At 36.3% G+C, this 17,500-nt stretch overlaps 1 protein-coding gene across 1 annotated transcript in view; it reads left to right on the forward strand.

The window, feature by feature from the left end:
* The window catches only part of LOC136837876 (DE-cadherin-like), an 86,469-nt gene that overhangs the window by 63,911 nt on the left and 5,058 nt on the right, over positions 1-17,500 (forward strand). The window contains 10 exon segments of the mRNA XM_067102761.1: positions 2,636-2,688; positions 2,690-2,798; positions 3,419-3,543; positions 5,790-5,951; positions 11,768-11,890; positions 12,169-12,318; positions 15,602-15,767; positions 16,422-16,632; positions 16,949-16,964; positions 17,341-17,500. The exon segment at positions 17,341-17,500 is cut by the window's right edge and continues 29 nt beyond it. Coding sequence (XP_066958862.1) covers positions 2,636-2,688; positions 2,690-2,798; positions 3,419-3,543; positions 5,790-5,951; positions 11,768-11,890; positions 12,169-12,318; positions 15,602-15,767; positions 16,422-16,632; positions 16,949-16,964; positions 17,341-17,500 — 1,275 coding nt within the window.

The following is a 17,500-nucleotide window of genomic DNA, read 5'->3' on the forward strand; positions in this document are numbered from 1 at the left end:
GCTAACTTTAACCTTAAATAAAATAATAACTACTGAGGCTAGTGGGCTGCAATTTTGTATGTTTGATGATTGGAGGGTGGATGATCAACATACCAATTTAAAGCCCTGTAGCCTCAGTACTTTTTAAGATCTGAGGGCGGATAAAAAAGTGCGGACGGACAGACAAAGCAAGCTCAATAGTTTTCTTCTACAGAAAACTAAAAACTATCATTGTACTTTTATTTGTATTTTTAATTAAATCAAATAAATCTGTTTTGGCTCTATGAAAGTGCAAAGTTACACAATACCACTGTAAGAAAGTTTCGTATATTTCAATTGATAGGTAAAATATTCACACAACTGATGATGAATTTTCACTTATTTTATGCAAAAAATCTTATTCTTATCAATTCAAGGCAACCTGTTTTTAGAAAAATCTTACAAATACAGGTGATCACGTCTGTACTGTCAGACCACGTTCTAGACAGGTTGTCAAACAGACTTGTCTTTGCTCATGCGGCCATGAAAGTCTTTCTAGCTCAGGCACATTGCAAAACAGGTTAGTACACGGATAATTTCTCCTACGTTTCGCAGATTAAAATGCCTTTTCATCTCTTTCATAGACTAAACCTCTATTTTCTCCTCCATGAGTAAAGTCTCAATTGGAAAAATAGCTCCACTGCCATGTATGGGTACAAATGTATTTAAAAATAAAATTCTACAGATAGCTTTCCCGAAAGCTGTTCTGTAAAGATTTATTTTTAAATATTTGTACCCATTCATAACAGTGAATTTGTTATGTCCATTTCAAGACTCATGCTACTCTGAGTATGTTTCAAAATCTCTATTTTTGTTAAAATGTTGCAGATGTCACTGGATTCCCTCTCATTCTACAAAGCCGTTTGTTACATTCCCGAGATACTTCGTATTCAGCTCATACAAACCTACAATAGCTTATAATTTCCACCATAACCCAACACCCTTTTGTTAAGCTCAGAGTCGAAGGAGAGTGGTAACGAAATGACATTTCCTATCACACCCTCGCACGGGGACCCTTGCCAAAGCAGTTCATGCAGCCATCGCCTTGTCTTCCCTATTTTTTAGGTCATGAGTGAATTGTTTTTTTGCAGGTCAAGAGTAAACTTTTTTTTGCAGGTCACCAGGAATTTTTTTTCAGGTCACAAGCAAATTTTTCTTGCAGGTCATGAGCGAATTGGCATTTTTTTACAGGTCACGAGCTAGTTGGTATTTTTGCAGGTCATGAGCAGTCGTTTTTTTGCAGGTCACAAGCATTTTTTTTTTTTTTTACAGGTCATAAGCGAATTTTTTTTTGCAGGTCATGAACAATTTATATATTGCAGGTCACGGGTGAATTGGTTTTTGTTCCAGGTCACATTTTTTTTTTTTGCAAGTCACGAGCAATTTTTTTTGCAAGCCATGAGTGAATTTGTTTTGCAGGTCATGAGCGCATTGTTTTTTTTTTTTTTTTAAGAGGGATTTATTATTCAGGTCACGAGAATTATTTTTTTTGCTGTTCATGAGCGAATTGTTTTGTTTTTTACAGGTCACGAGCGAATTGGTTTTCTTGCAGGTCATGAGTAAATTGGTTATTTTTAGGTCATGAGTGATATTTTTTGCAGGTCTCAAGCGATTTTTTTGCAGGTCATGAGTGAATTTTTTAATGCATGTCACGAGCGAATTTGTTTTCTTTTGCAAGTCATGAGCAAATTTGTATTTCTTTGCAGGTCATGAGCAAATTGTTTTTTAACCAGATCACGAGTGAATTGTTTATTTTTTGGCAGGTCCCAAGGATTTTTTTTTTTTTTTTGCAGGTCATGAGCTTCTTTTTTTTGTAGGTCACGAGCGATTTTTTTTGCAGGTCATGAGCAATTTTTTTATTTTTTGCAGGTCACAAGCGAACCTTTTTCGGCATGTCATGAGCAGAATTTTTTTTTAGGTCACGAGCAAATTTTTTTTATTTGCAGGTCACAAGCAAATTTATTTTGCAGGTCAGGGGATAATTTTTTTTAGGTCACAAGTAAGTTTTTTTTGGCAAGTCACCAGCTTTTTTTTTTTGCAGGTAACAAGCAATTTATTTTTTTAAGGTCACGAGTATTTTTTTTTTTGGGGGGAGGCAAAGAGAGAATATTTTGTAGGGTACGAGCAAATTGGTTTTTAAAAGGTGACGAGCGAGATTTTTTTGCAAGTTACGAGCGATTTTTAGGGGGGCATGTCCCAAGCAAATTGTTTTTCCTTTTGCAGGTCATTCGCATTTTTTTTTTTTTTTTTTTTTTTTTTGCAGGTCATGAGCGCTGTTTTTTCAGGTCATGAGCAAAATTTTTTGCAGGTCACAAGTGAATTGGTTTCTTTGCAGGTCATGAGCAATTTTTTTTTGCAGGTCACGAGCAAATTTTTTTGCAGGTCATGATCAAATTTTCTGTGCAGGTCATGAGCGATTTGTTTTTTTGCAGGTCACGAACGAATTGATTTTATTTTGGCAGGGAATGAGCGAATTGGTTTTTTTGCAGGTCACGGGCGATTTTTAATTTTTTTTGTAGGTCACGAGTGATTTTTTTTTTTTTTGCAGGTCACGAGCGATTTTTCATTTTTTTGCAGGTCACGAGCGATTTTTTTTTTTTTTTTTTTTTTTTTGCAGGTCACGAACGAATGACGATCTACTGGATCACGGTGCAAGACCTGAACGACGTTCCTCCCTGTCTTCGATCACCTGAACGGCATCTACGAGGTGGAACTGCCGGAGAATCGAGAGGTTGGAAAGTCTACGGGAGTCAAGTTGGCCGTCGAGGACTCTGATGTCGGTAAGGATGCTGTTTTTGACAGGAATATTCATTATCTGAGTCCGTTTTACACAACAGCCGGAAGCCACATTAAGGATATTGTTTTCGTTATGAAAGTTCGTTTTCTGAGTCCGTTTTACACAACAGGTGGAGTCTTCATTAAGAATATTATTTTTGATGCAAATATTCTTTTTCTGGGTCTGTTTTACACAAGCGTAGAGCGGAAGGTCTGTTAGGACGAGCACAAGGGAGGAGATTTCGAGATTCCCGATGTAGTTGGAGCTAAGAAGTTTTAGAACCTTTAGTTCTCGCGAGACATTTAGAACTTTATTTAACCTTCATATATTTTATTTTATATAGAGACACCTAAGTGCCATCATCTTTTATAAATATGAAAAAGGTAGCCCTAACAATAATGCATACTGTCCTGCAAACATAATTGTTTTAATGATAAAGTTTTAAAGGCTTATTTGAAAGGCATATTCAAATATTCCTTTCATCCTCTGAAATATCATCATAGGAAACAATATCTTTAAGGTAACGAGCGACAGTACTCAGAAAAAAATGGCTTCTAATTAAATCTTCCCTAGCTACGCTCAATTTAAAAGGTCCTAATTCACCTCCTTTCCCCCCCTCTCCAGTGAACCTTTTCGAGTACCGGATCGTGGAAGGCAACGGGGAGCAGAAGTTCCGAATCGACGAAGTAACGGGCGAGATCCTTGTCAACAAAGTCTTGGACTATGACCATCCCGTGTACGACCGAAATGTAGGTAGCCACAGTTACCATGTTATTCTCTTACTTTTCTTCTTTTCCTGCCTTCCTACTTTTGCGTTCTTCCCGCATCATCACCCGTAGCGGGGTAGTACCGACAGTGCACCTAATGTGGTGCACTGTGAGCATTACTTGAAAATGTTTGCAGCGTCCCATCAGCCCATTGCTATACCCAATTTGTAGCCTTTTACTTTACTTCCATTCCCTCTTCCTTTTCAGTCTTGCGTTAATAATTTACTTACATTTTATTTATTTATTTATTTACTAATTTCCTAATTTATCTATTTCTCTAATAACTGATCTCTTCTTTCTGTATTTTCCATTACCTTCTGCGACTTCTTTCGAGTGAATACCATTTTCTTTGGAAGCTTGAATTCCAATTCCAATGGCCGCTGAGGTATTGTTCCTTATGAGGAGAGTTTATCTTCTTCTTAATAATAATTAATAATAATAATAATAATAATAATAATAATAATAATAATAATAATAATAATAATAATAATAATAATAGGTTCTATTGAATATTTTCATCGCATTTGCATTTTTTTTCTAGAAACTTTTTCATTTTCTTTATTTTCGGATCTCTTTATCTTGCTGGAGGTCCAACCACTAACAAGCCTCTTTTCATTGTCTTTCATGGGGAAAAGTCAAAATCTTGGCATTCAGATTTCATTATAAAGTCTTCCTGAATTACATGATTTTATTCTAATATAAGATGATATTTAAAATGACTGTTTTGATTTGTAATCAGACTGCTTTTGTTTCATTCTTTGTCAATATCATCACTGGACATTGGAAAATCTTTAGTATAAACAGTCATCATGAATTCAAACACGGTTTTCAGTATTTTCACGTTTGTGAAAATACTTTTATTTTGATGTATTTGCGAAAATATCAAATTTTCTTCATATAAGTAAACTGTACTGTATTCTATCATAATTGTAATAAGGAATTGTCATTTTCAATTCCAGCGTTCTGATTGACCTGCCGTCTATGCATGATTGTTGTTAGAAATTGTGAGGTCAACATTTTCATCGGTAGTTAAGCAGTAAGTTTAGTGGCTGAGTTCTGTTTGATGTCATTATTCCATCTTTCTTCTATGTAAAACTTGTTTGATTAGGGCGTATTTGTTTATTTTATAAGAGCTAATCTAGAATTGTGTATATATTTATTTTTCAGGTAATTCGTTAAATGAATACAATACTTACTTGTTCGGCTGCAGTAATTCTTTTTAAATTCAGTGGGTAGGGATCTGATGTCTCTCAACTCTCGTCTGTTTTCAATTGTTCCCTCCTTCTTGACTGTTCAATTTAAGAAGAATTATTCTTTGTCAGAACTTCTGTACTTAATCATCCAACGTTTACCTGAAACGACGTGGAGAATGGAGATCCCGTGATGAGCGTCCAATCCCACCTTCCACTTCACAATTCTATTTCCATCCTCGATAGATGACCTAGCCATATCAGCTGTCCTTTCTCAGTTTTATCTATCATTTAATCAACTGATTATTATTATTATTATTATTATTATTATTATTATTATTATTATTATTATTATTATTATTATTATTATTATTATTATTATTATTTCAGAAGATGAAGAACTTATTCATATGGAAGTAGCCCACAGGGGCTATTGACTTGAAATTCAAGGTTCCAAAAAATATTACAGTATTCATTCAAAAGAAGTAGCAGAATGTAATGGGAAATACAGAAAGAGGAGATCAGTTATTAGAAAAAAAAACAGATAAATTAGCAAAGTAATAAATGAACACATTAAAGCTAACAACTTGCATCAACATATTACCAGCAGCAGAGAGTATGGTCTTCCAATAAAACTCGACCCTTACCAGCAAGAGCGTTCTAATTAATGGATCAAAGGTTAAAAGTTCATTGTTTAGATCATTAGTTGTTAACTTGAAGTTTTCCACGAACACTTTTTCATTCACTTCTTTTCATCTGATGAAAACGAGTTCATTATGAACATGTGATCCCAACTACGGTTACTTTTCACAATGATGTCTTTATTGGGAAGCCTCTTTATCAGCTGATGCTTCAACCTTTGTAAATAGTCACGTTTTGCCATTGATGTCTTCCGCTATCGTTTCTCTTCGTAAGTTGTCAGATTTCATCTCTGAATTCACTTAATCAGCGACATTAGGTTTCCGGAATGTTATAAACCTTGTCACTCCAAATCTATTTGTAAACTTGTCTCTTTTCTTCTTCGTGTTCTGTTTTCAGTTCACTCTGAGAATTCGGGTGTACGATGGAGCCAACCCTCCGGCTGAAATTGACGTCATCATCGACGTCACGAATGTCAACGACCTCCAGCCCGTGTTCGAGAAGAGCAACTACACCTTCAGCGTCACAGAAAACACCGACTGCAACGTCACCTTCGGGAAGGTGAGGCCGTTTTCAGAGAGTCGAGTTTCCTCTCGCCTCCTTTTCCTTATAGTCTTGTATTTCAGCCTTTCCTCATAATTTCCTTTGGTCTTGTACTTCAACCTTTCTTCATACTGTTGTGCTTTCTCTAGCTTCATTTTCCATATAATCTTGTACTTCAGCCTTTCTTCATACCTTCCTTCCTTTCATCTACCTTCATTTTTCTTATAACCTTGTACTTCATCATTTCTGTGTTTTCATCTAGTTTTGCATTCCTTATACTCTTCTACATCAGACTTTTTCATAATTTCCATGCTTTCATCTCGCTTCGTTTTTCTTATGGTCTAGTATTTCAGCCTTTCTTCATATTTTCCTGTGCTTTCTCTAGCTTCATTTTCTTTTATGTCTTGTACTTTAGTCTTTCTTCGTAATTTCCATTATTTCATCTAGTATGGTTTCCTTACCGACTTGTACTTCAGGCTTTCTCAATAATTTCCGTGCTTTCATCTAGCTTCGTTTTCCCTATGGTCTAATATTTCAACCTTTCTTCATATTTTCTGTGCTTTCCCTACCTTCATTTTCTTTTATGTCTTGGACTTCAGTCTTTCCTCGTAATTTCCATGCTTTTATCTAGTATGGTTTCCTTACTGACTTGTACTTCAGGCTTTCTCAGTAATTTCTGTGCTTTCATCTAGCTTCATTTTCCTTATATTCTTGTACTTCAGCCTTTCACTATAATTTCCATGCTTTCATCTAGCATAATTTTCCTTATTGTCTTGTACTTCAGCCTTTCTCAATAATTTCCTTGCTTATATCTAGCTTCTTTTTACTTTTAGTCTTGTACTTCAACATTTACAATAATTTTTGTGCTTTCATTTGGCTTTGTTTTCCTTATAGTCTTGTACTTCTTCCTTTTTCAATAATTTCTGTACTGTTATCTAGCCTCATTTTCCTTATAGTCTTGTACTTCAGCCTTTCTTCATAATTTGCATGCATTCATTTAGCTTCGTTTTTCTTACAGTTTTGTACTTCAGCTTTTCTTAATAATCTCCATGCTTTCATTTAGCTTCGCTTTCTTATAGACTTTTACTTTAGCCTTCATAATTTCCATGTTTTCATCTAGCTTCATTTTCCTTATAGTCTTGTACTTCAGCCTTTCTTCATAATTTCCATGCTTTTGTCTAGCTTCATTTTCCTTATGGTCTTGTACTTCAGCCTTTCTCAATAATTTCCACGGTTTCATCTAGCTTCATTTTCCTTGTAGACTTGCACTTTAGCCTTTCACTACAATTTCTGTGCTTTCATCTAGCTTCGTTTTCCTTATAGTCTTGTACTTCAGCCTTTACTATAATTTCTGTGCTTTCATCTAGCTTCATTTTCCTTATTGTTTTGTACTCCAGCTTTTCTCAATAATTTCTGTGCTTTTACCTAGCTTCGTTTTCCTTACAGTCTTGTACTGCAGCCTTTCTTCCCAATTTCCATACTTTTATCTACCTTCGTTTTCCCTATAGACTTTTACTTTAGCCTTCATAATTTCCATGCTTTCATCTGGCTTCGTTTTCCTTACAGTCTTGTACTTCAGCCTTTCTTCATAATTTCTGTGCATTCATTTAGCTTCATTTTCATTATAGTCTTGTACATCAGCCTTTCTTCACACTTTTTGTGATTTCATCTAGCTTCGTTTTTCTTATAGCCTTTTACTTCAGGTTTTCTTTATATTTTCTCTTATTTCATTTAGCTTTGTTTTCCTTATAGTCTTTTACTTTAGCCTTTCTTGAAAATTTTGTGCTTTCATCTAGCTTCATTTTCCTTATAGTCTTGTACTTCAGGTTTCTCTATAATTTCCATGCTTTCGTCTAGCTTTGTTTTCCTTATAGTCTTGTACTTCAACCTTTCTCAATAATTTTCATGCTTTCATCTAGCTTCATTTTCCTTATAGTCTTGTACTTCAGCCTTTTCTATAATTTCCATGCTTTGTCTAGCTTCATTTTCCTTATAGTCTTTTTCTTTAGCCTTTCTTCAATAATTTCTGTTCTTTCATCTAGCTTTCATTTTCCTTGTAGACTTGCACTTGGCCTTTCTAATTACCTTTCTTTCATAATTTTCTGTAGACTTTTACTTTTTCTTTAATTTTCTTTTTTTAGCTTCTGTTTTCCTTATAGTCTTTTACTTCAGCTTTTCTTCATAATTTCCATGCTTTCATTAAGCTTCGTTTTCCTTATAGTCTTGTACTTCAGCCTTTCTCAATAATTTCTATGCTTTCGTCTAGCTTAGTTTTCCTTACCTTCTTGTACTTCAGCCTTTACCAATAATTTCTGTGCTTTTCAAGCTTAGTTTTCCTTATAGTCTTGTACTTCAGCCTTTCTCTGTAATATCTGTGCTTTTATTTAGCTCCGTTTTCCTTATAGACTTTTATTTTATCCTTTCTTCATAATATCCATGCTCTCATTTACCTTTGTTTTCCTTACAGTCTTGTACTTCAGCCTTTCTCAATAATTTCCATGCTTTCGTCTAAGTAATTTCCATGCTTTCGTCTAACTTCTTTTTCTTTATAGTCTAGTACTTCAGCCTTTCTCAATAATTTCTGTTTTCATTTAGCTTCGTTTTCTTTATGTTCTTGTACTTCAGCCTTTCTTAATAATTTTCGTGCTTTCATTTAGCTTCCTTTTCCTTATAGACTTTTCCTTTAGCCTTTCTTCATAATTTCTATGCTTTTAATTAACTTTGTTTTTCTCATAGTCTCATACTTCAGCCTTTCTGAATAATTTCTGTGCTTTCATTTAGCTTTGTTTTACTTGTAGTCTTGTACTTCAACCTTTCTTCATAACATCCTTGCTTCCATTTAGCTTAATTTTCCTTATAGATGTTTACTTTAGCTTTTCTTGAAACTTTTTGTACTTTTATCTAGGTTCGTTTTCCTTTTAGACTTTTACTTTAGTCTTTCTTTATAATATCCATGCTCTCATTTACCTTTGTTTTCCTTATAATTTTGTGCTATTGTCTTTCTCAATCATTTCTGTTCATTCATTTAGCTTCGTTTTCCTTATAGTCTTGTGCTTCAGCCTTTCTCAATCATTTCTGTGCTTTCGTCTAGCTTTGTTTTCCTTATGGTCTTGTACTTCAGCATTTCTCAATCATTTCTGTGCTTTCATCTAGGTTCGTTTTCCTTATAGTCTTGTACTTCAGACTTTCTTCATATTTTCCGTTCTTCCATTTCCGTTTTCCTTATAGTCTTGTACTTCAGCCTTTCTCAATCATTTCTGTACTTTCATCTAGCTTCGTTTTCCTTATAGTCTTTGTCAGCCTTTCTTAATAATGTCTGTGCTTCATCGTTTTCTTATAGTCTTTACTTCAGCCTTTCTCAGTAATTTCCATGCTTTTATTTGTTTTCCTTATAGTCTTGTACTTCAGCCTTTCTCAATAATTTCTGTGCTTTTGTCTAGCTTCGTTTTCCTTATAGTTTTGTACTTCAGCCTTTCTCAATAATTTCTGTACTTTCATTTAGCTTCGTTTTCCTTATAGTCTTGTACTTCAGCCTTTCTTAATAATTTCTGTGCTTTTGTCTAGCTTCGTTTTCCTTATGGTCTTGTACTTCAGCCTTTCTCAGAGATTTCTGTGCTTTCGTCTAGGTTCGTTTTCCTTATAGTTTCCTTTCTCAATCATTTCCGTTCTTTCGTTTAGCTTCATAGTCTTTACTTCAGCCTTTCTCAATAATTTCTGTTCTTTCATCTAGCTTCGTTTTCCTTATAGTCTTGTACTTCAGCCTTTCTCAATAATTTCTGTGCTTTCATCTAGCTTCGTTTTCCTTATGGTCTTGTACTTCAGCCTTTCTCAATCATTTCTGTGCTTTCATCTAGCTTCGTTTTCCTTATAGTCTTGTACTTCAGCCTTTCTCAATCATTTCTGTGCTTTCATCTAGCTTCATTTTCCTTATGGTCTTCGTCAGCCCCTTATAGTCATTTTGTACTTCAGCCTTATGGTCTTTTACAATCATTTCACAATCATTCCTGCTTTCATCTAGCTTCGTTTTCCTTATGGTCTTGTACGTCAGCCCTTCACAATCATTTCTGTGCTTTCATCTAGCTTCGTTTTCCTTATGGTCTTGTACGTCAGCCCTTCACAATCATTTCTGTGCTTTCATCTAGATTCGTTTTCCTTATGGTCTTGTGCTTCAGCCCTTCACAATCATTTCTGTGCTTTCATCTAGCTTCGTTTTCCTTATGGTCTTGTACGTCAGCCCTTCACAATCATTTCTGTGCTTTCATCATTTTCCCTTAGTCTTGTACGTTTTCATTTATGTGCTTTCATCTAGATTTTGTTTTTTAGTCCTTTCAGCTGGCCCTTCACAATCATTTCTGTGCTTTCATCTAGCTTCGTTTTCCTTATGGTCTTGTACTTCAGCCCTTCACAATCATTTCTGTGCTTTCATCTAGCTTCGTTTTCCTTATGGTCTTGAACTTCAGCCTTTCTGAATCATTTCTGTGCTTACGTCTAGCTTCATTTTCCTTATAGTCTTGTACTTCAGCCTTTCTCAATCATTTCTGTGCTTTCGTCTAGGTTCGTTTTCCTTGTAGTCTTGTACTTCAGCCTTTCTCAATCATTTCTGTGCTTTCGTCTAGGTTCGTTTTCCTTGTAGTCTTGTACTTCAGCCTTTCTTCATATTTTCCGCTCTTCCATCTAGGTTCGTTTTCCTTATGGTCTTGTACTTCAGCCTTTCTTCATAATTTCCCTGCTTTCGTCTAGCTTTGTTTTCCTTATAGTTTTGTACTTTAGCCTTTCCTCATAATTTCGGTGCTAACTGGTTTTGATTTCTATCTGAATTTCTCAGAGCTGCCTAATGTTTTGCTAGACTAGCTTCTGACTTCTTGTGTTTTGCAACATATTCTGTCGTCTTTCTAGTAACATCTTTTTGTGTAGAATGTCTTAGAGGCCTTGATGTAATCAGTAATAACCAGCAATAAATAAAATAGAATAATTATCATAAACGCTGAAAGCCAGGGTTGCTGAGCACATACAGCTACCCAAATAAGGTATGGGAGAATTATATTTGGCATTTGCCACGCATATAGAGATGTAAATTCTGATTAAGTCGTAGGTGTTCATCTAATGTGTATTATTTTGTTGGTGCTGTTCAGCTAAAGCCGTCAGGAGGTCTGCTTTACTTTCTGGTATTAATCAAAGGTTAACAGAGAATATCATTCTTCTTGTCAGTATTCAAACGATTTTTCGAGGCTCTGATTTATTTTTGATCGCCAGCAGTTACAGAGAGCATATCCTTATTGAAGTGTCGTCTGACATTAACAAAGGTTCTTGTAATTATATCCCTATTTCTCCGGGAACAATCTTCTTTTGTGACCAATAAGCATCGAGAGATCATTTAGAATAATACAAATAATAATCCTGTTTGTGGTGTGGTGTATTCGTTAACGGAGGGTGGGGTTCACCTCTAGGTGTTATTTAAGGGTGAGTCCACACCACAGTAAAGCGTGTCATAAGCACATGTCAACAACCTCTTGCTTACATATCACAAGCAAGTAAGTTGAAAACAAGTCAACAACCGCCAATGGAGAACGAATCTCTGGCAAATGCTGAATAACCGTTGGCTACAACTACTAATAAGTCGTTGACTTGTATTCAACCTGTTTGTGATGTCCGTGCGGTAAGTCATATTTTATACGTTTTACTGTAGTGTGGAGGCAACCTAGGGGTAACTGATGATGATCTACGTTTATTGTAAGAAACACAAGGCTGAATGACAGGAGGCTTGTATCTTGTGAGAGTTTTTTTATGGCTATCGATACTTGATAAACAAAATTCCGTTAATTTCTTTTTCTCAGGTATCCGCGCTAGACCCGGACTTACCCAACAATGTCGACCAAAACATGCTGTATTACCTGTCTCCAATCGAGCTCCACAACTTCACCATAGACAGCAAGACTGGAGACTTGTCGCTGAAAGGAGTGAGTACCTAAGTTTATGGTTATGTTTCCAAACACTTCCTGTCTGCTGTGGGGAGTTTTAATATTTGTAGTAGAGAAGATGTCAGTTTGATGCCATTATTTTGAGGGAACAGATGTGAGCACGAATTGTTTTTGTGATGTTAATGCGGTTTTCCCCTTTCCGAACTTTCAGCCACAAAAGAGCTTAAAGGCAAAAGAGGAAAGAGGTCTCCTCCTTCTTCCTCCATTTTACAATGAGCGAGAGCTGCCTATAAAACCGTGAATTTTTATGCCTTCAGTGCTTGGATCGCGAGTCTGCTAAGAAGGGCATAATGACCTTGTATCCGAGAGCCAACGACGAAGGAGGAAGAGGTCATGATGCTGACCCCGCCACCGTTCATCTGGTCATACAAGATCTCAATGACAACCACCCGCACATACATCTGCCGGTGAGTGCTATACAGAATCACTTTTCCTTTCTCGAAACTAAGATGAATTTATCTGTTCCGTTGAGATACACACAAACCTCATTTACAAGCATCTCGCATCACACGTATAATACCATTCTCTCCTAATTTAAACACGCACAAAAACGCACTTCCTTCAAACGCGGAAAATTCTTTGTAAAATGTCCACGGTTACTATTCCGGGATGCACGACCTTAATCACACCACAATTCGTGACATTGCTCTCACATACAGATGAAAATCAACAGCTCTATTTCTGTTGCCATCCATATCAACATTTGTTGCTCCATCTCCTGGTTTCCATTCACCTCAATAACCGTACTCTTGACCACATTCACTTTCATCTTTCTCCACCCACATACACTTCCATACTCTTTCGCTGAGCCCTGCTGTTTCTCTTCCAAATCTCCATATTCTTTGGAAATTTGAATTTCAAGTCAGTGGCCCTGTGGGCTTGTTCCATATGAATAGGGTTCATCTTCTGAATAATAATAATAATAATAATAATAATAATAATAATAATAATAATAATAATAATAATAATAATAATAATAATAATAATAATGCCGTATTCTTTGCAAGCATCAACCATTCTTTAGGTCGTGCAAGACTCCTTTTTCTGTCCCGTAGCTTTGTATCCATATCCTGTACTTCCTCTTATTTTCGACACCACTACATCCATAGATATTAGATATATAAATAAACCGCACAGACATATAACACTCTTTCCTAAGACCATGGTCTACACCAAATAAGTCATTCTATCGTTTGCATAATCTAACATTACCTTAACTAAAACTACATCCTCAGCAATATCACAAATGAATTCTTCTCAGTATCATATGCGTTTTTCTAGGTCCATGTAGTACGTAAATGGTTAGATCCGTTTGATCTCAAACTTCAAATAATTATTTGGCCAAATGAGCTTCTTCCACACGCGCTCTACCCTCTTGAACCTGCAATGCTTCTCCTCTGTCAGTCCTTCTATCATATCCCACGTTCTCAGTCAGATCCCTAGCAACGTCTTCCCAAGTATACTAATTAACATAATATCCCCGAATTATATTCTTAAACAATATTTCTTAAACCATTTACTCGAGGAGTCTGTTTTTTTTTTTTTTTTTTTTTGTAACCTTTCTGCCTTCCTTACATTTTTGCGAACTTTCGTAAGCCACTCTATTAATTCAGTCTACGGCCTCTATATTTTTCTCCAAAATTTTAATTATAGCCTCATATTACTTGCATAAGTATTCATGAATTAAAACTAATCCCTCCAGCCCTTCTGTTACAGTCATATTTGCCTGTCTACTACCCTCCATATGCAGTGCCTCTTTCATATCCTCATTTTATCAGCACTGGACTGTATTGAACTCTTCTCAAACAGTAGGCTACCTCTTCATTTGCCAGCTGTTCAAGATCAGTCTGCTCATTAACCTTTCTCTCAGGATTTACATCCCTAAAGACTAACTTTTTCTCCCTGAAGTATTTGTAATAAAATTGTCATCAGACTTAGATTATTTTTTTCCATAGTTTGACATTAACTGTTGTATTCATCTTGTATACTGATGTGTGATCAACTCTTACATCCTGCAGCTTCGTATTTATACATCTCGTTGTTACGTTAACTAACCCTTTGCTTTTGCACCTGTTCCTAAACAGCTTTACCGACAAGTTCCCCTGGTGAACCTGTGATTATCCTGACATAAAATTTCTTATTTCATCGTGAACGTCATAGAAGTGTTCATGTCAGCTTTGCCTTTCATGTGGTTAGATTTGTATAATATTCTTACTCCCTTCTCACCGAACTCACTTTTCTTCACACCTTTCCATTCCTTCTCAACTAAAACATCTTCCAGCAGACATTCCTCATGTATCTTCAACCACAGGGCTGTAGTGCCGTCAGTGCACGCCAGGTGTTGCACTGAAGGCATTACTGAAGGGTGTTTGCGGTGTCCTTTCTGCAGTTAGCTGCACCCACTTCAGTTTTCAGTTCTTCTTCTCTAACTAAAACATCTGGAGGTGCTTATCTTCCTTAATATTTCAAGGCAGTGAAACTTCCTTGGGCGGCAATGTCCAGATATTGCGCTTACAAATGCTGCGATAACTTCCTGTTATAAGATTGTTGACCTTTAATAAGAGATATTTGTAACTGAATGACAGATATAACAAAGAGAAAGTTGTGGTTGTTACGATGGCTGATTTTCTAGTATATCTGGATCAGGAATTAATGCAAATGTAAGGAATGTGATAAAGTGGTTGGCTTAGGTGAAAAGATGAATAAGTGGTTAGCTCACGTGTAGAGAATGCAGGGGAATAGGGTAACAAAAATTGAGAGTTTAGGAGGAGGAGGAGGAGGAGGAGGAGGAGGAGGAGAGGCCGAGGAAATACCAGCAAGACAGTGTGGGAGAGGTATCAGAACGAATGTGCTTGATATCCAGGTAAACAGATTTTGCTCAAGTACTTGGAATAGCTAATGTTTACGAAGCCTTCAGGAAACAAAGCCTCATTTTCGATTTGCCGATCAAGGATGAGCAAAACAGCAGCCTTGCGTTATGTAATAATAGGTAGTCATATTTTATGCTTTCACTGGAGTGTGTACTTGTTTGGGTATCTCGTTCATTATAATCACGCCCAACGATATAACTTTAATGACTTCAGAAATGACAAAGGTCGATCAATAAGTTCTAAATGAATTTGACAAATGAATTATTTTTCCTAAAGATAAGTGTATGAATGTATGGCAAATGAATGTAGCTAGAAGCTTTGAAAATATTATTCCTGTATAACTACCAAAGCAAAAACTGTTTCCAAGTCCTTTTACAGAAAATTTTCCAACCTCTTATATATATCTCCTTATGCCGCTTCTCCTTGTTTTTTAATAATTTACTTACATTTTTATTTATCTATTTATTTGCTTGTTAATTTATCTGTTTTCTAATAACTGATCTCCTCTTTCTGTATTTTCCTTTACCTTCTGTTACTTCTTTCGAATGAACACCATATTCTTTGGAAGCTTGAATTTCTAGTCAGTGGCCCCTGTGGTGGGCTTGTTCCATATGAATGCGTTCATCTTCTGAATAATAATAATAATAATAAATAATAATAATAATAATAATAATAATAATAATAATAATAATAATAATAATAATTCAGTAATATGAAACAGAAATTCTCCTCAACGACAGCGTTAGAAAACTCTGTGAACTAGATTTTACAGATTGCATATGACCCCATTAACAAATTTACTTGTTTTCGTCCACTGCAGGAGAACGGTTACGCCAAAATCATGGAAAACTTGTACCCTGAAGATGTCGAATCCATAACCATAAAGCTTGACGATGTTGATGGTGGTGACCATGGCTGTCCTTGCACCATGGAGTTTGACCCAGGGACTCCAGCTTCTTGGTTGGAGAAGTTCAGTCTCCAGATTGGTGGGTAAGTGTGGCATTCGTCTCCTGATGATAAATATTTCATAGCGAAGAGTTGGGTCGACGTTTCAACAGTTCGCTAAAGATGGAACGAAGTCTTTATATGAAACTTCTAAGTTTTATGAATTAATGAAAAACGAAATGATGTGATATGAAACCTATGGGTTTCATAAAGTAGTTATGGATGTATTCCTGTTTGTTATTTCAACAAAGTTAATGATTTTGTTACATTTCAGTTGAAGTTAGTATAATTGTTTTACTCCAGAAGTCATAATTATAATAACAATAATCATTAATCTTCTTGTGATCCGTGACCCTAACACTTGTCTAAAAAGAGAGGGGAATATAAGAAAAGGCTTCTAATCACCTCGATGCTCGTTCTCTCTCTCTCTCTCTCTCTCTCTCTCTCTCTCTCTCTCTCTCTCTCTCTCTCTCTCTCTCTCTCTCTGACAAACACACACAAACCTTGTTTACCTGAAGTTCCTTGCTCTCTCGACATAAGCTCTGTTTGAGCAGGCTGCTCTAAATGATCACATATTCATTGGGATGTTTTGAAAACGACGAGGTTTACTCGAAATACAGAGACAGAATGAAGTGAATCTATAATGCTGATGTGTATATAACAAGTGTCTCTGTTTACCTTTCCCATTTCCAGAGGAAGGTCCACGTACCGCCTGATTCCCGTGGCGTCGTTGGACCGAGAGGAACAGAAGGTGTACTCCCTTCCCTTCGTGACCCAAGATCAGACGGGGCGGAGGGGCATCCGTCTCCTCACCCTAGAGGTCGGCGACGAGAACGATTCTCCAATGTCCGACGGGAGGAGCGAGATTAAGGTCTACAATTACCAGGTGCAGTCAACTTTTGTGTTGTATTTATTATGTCTACTTCTGCTAGAGACTTGTCTCTTTTAGATAGAGTGGTTCGTGATGATGGTAGGTTTCTGTTTCCTAATATCAGCAGTTATGACTTGAAGCATCGGCGGGTGGTCTCTTGTTTGTCCATTTTCCGTAAGTTGTATTTTAACAGAGCTCTTTCACATTCTCAATTGATCCCTGATCCGCTTTATCTGCCGAGGGCAACCAGATTCGCTGGACAGCAGCACCAATATCCAGTAAATGTGCTTCACTGTCAAACTTCTCAGTTCCAGAGTCCTTTATTCCTCACACCGTTGGACTATGGAACAGTCTCCCTGAGGATGTCGTGTAATAGTTCAGGCAAAGATGCAGTGCATTACTACCCCAGTGCTATTCTCCTTGCATTTTAATACATCTTTATCTTTTTATTAATTTATTTTTTCTTTGTAATAAGTGAGATTTCTTTCTGTACTTCCATTTACCTTCTCTTGTTTCTTCCTAATATTCTTTGGAAGCTGGAATTTCAAGTCAATGACCCATATGGGTTTATTCCATATGAACAGGGTTCATCTGCTGAATAATAATGATAATTATGGTTGCGATGCTAAATGGACACAAGGAAAGTTGATTACTGGATAATGGATGACTACTTGACTCCAACACGTCTCTTCCTAAATAATAAGTTTTTGTAAAACTGTTCATCTTCGTCATTCTAGGGACAGCTCCCATCGATGGTCATCGGAACTGTTTACATGACGGATCTGGATGACTTCGACCTGGATGACAAGATATTCGAGGTGGATGAAACGACCTCGTCCAATGTTGCCAACTACTTCAAAGTGGACCGGAAGAGCGGCAACATCACGTTGTTTAAGGGAACAC

The sequence above is a fragment of the Macrobrachium rosenbergii genome, unplaced genomic scaffold (assembly GCF_040412425.1).
Source record: "Macrobrachium rosenbergii isolate ZJJX-2024 unplaced genomic scaffold, ASM4041242v1 13875, whole genome shotgun sequence".
NCBI lineage: Eukaryota > Metazoa > Arthropoda > Malacostraca > Decapoda > Palaemonidae > Macrobrachium > Macrobrachium rosenbergii.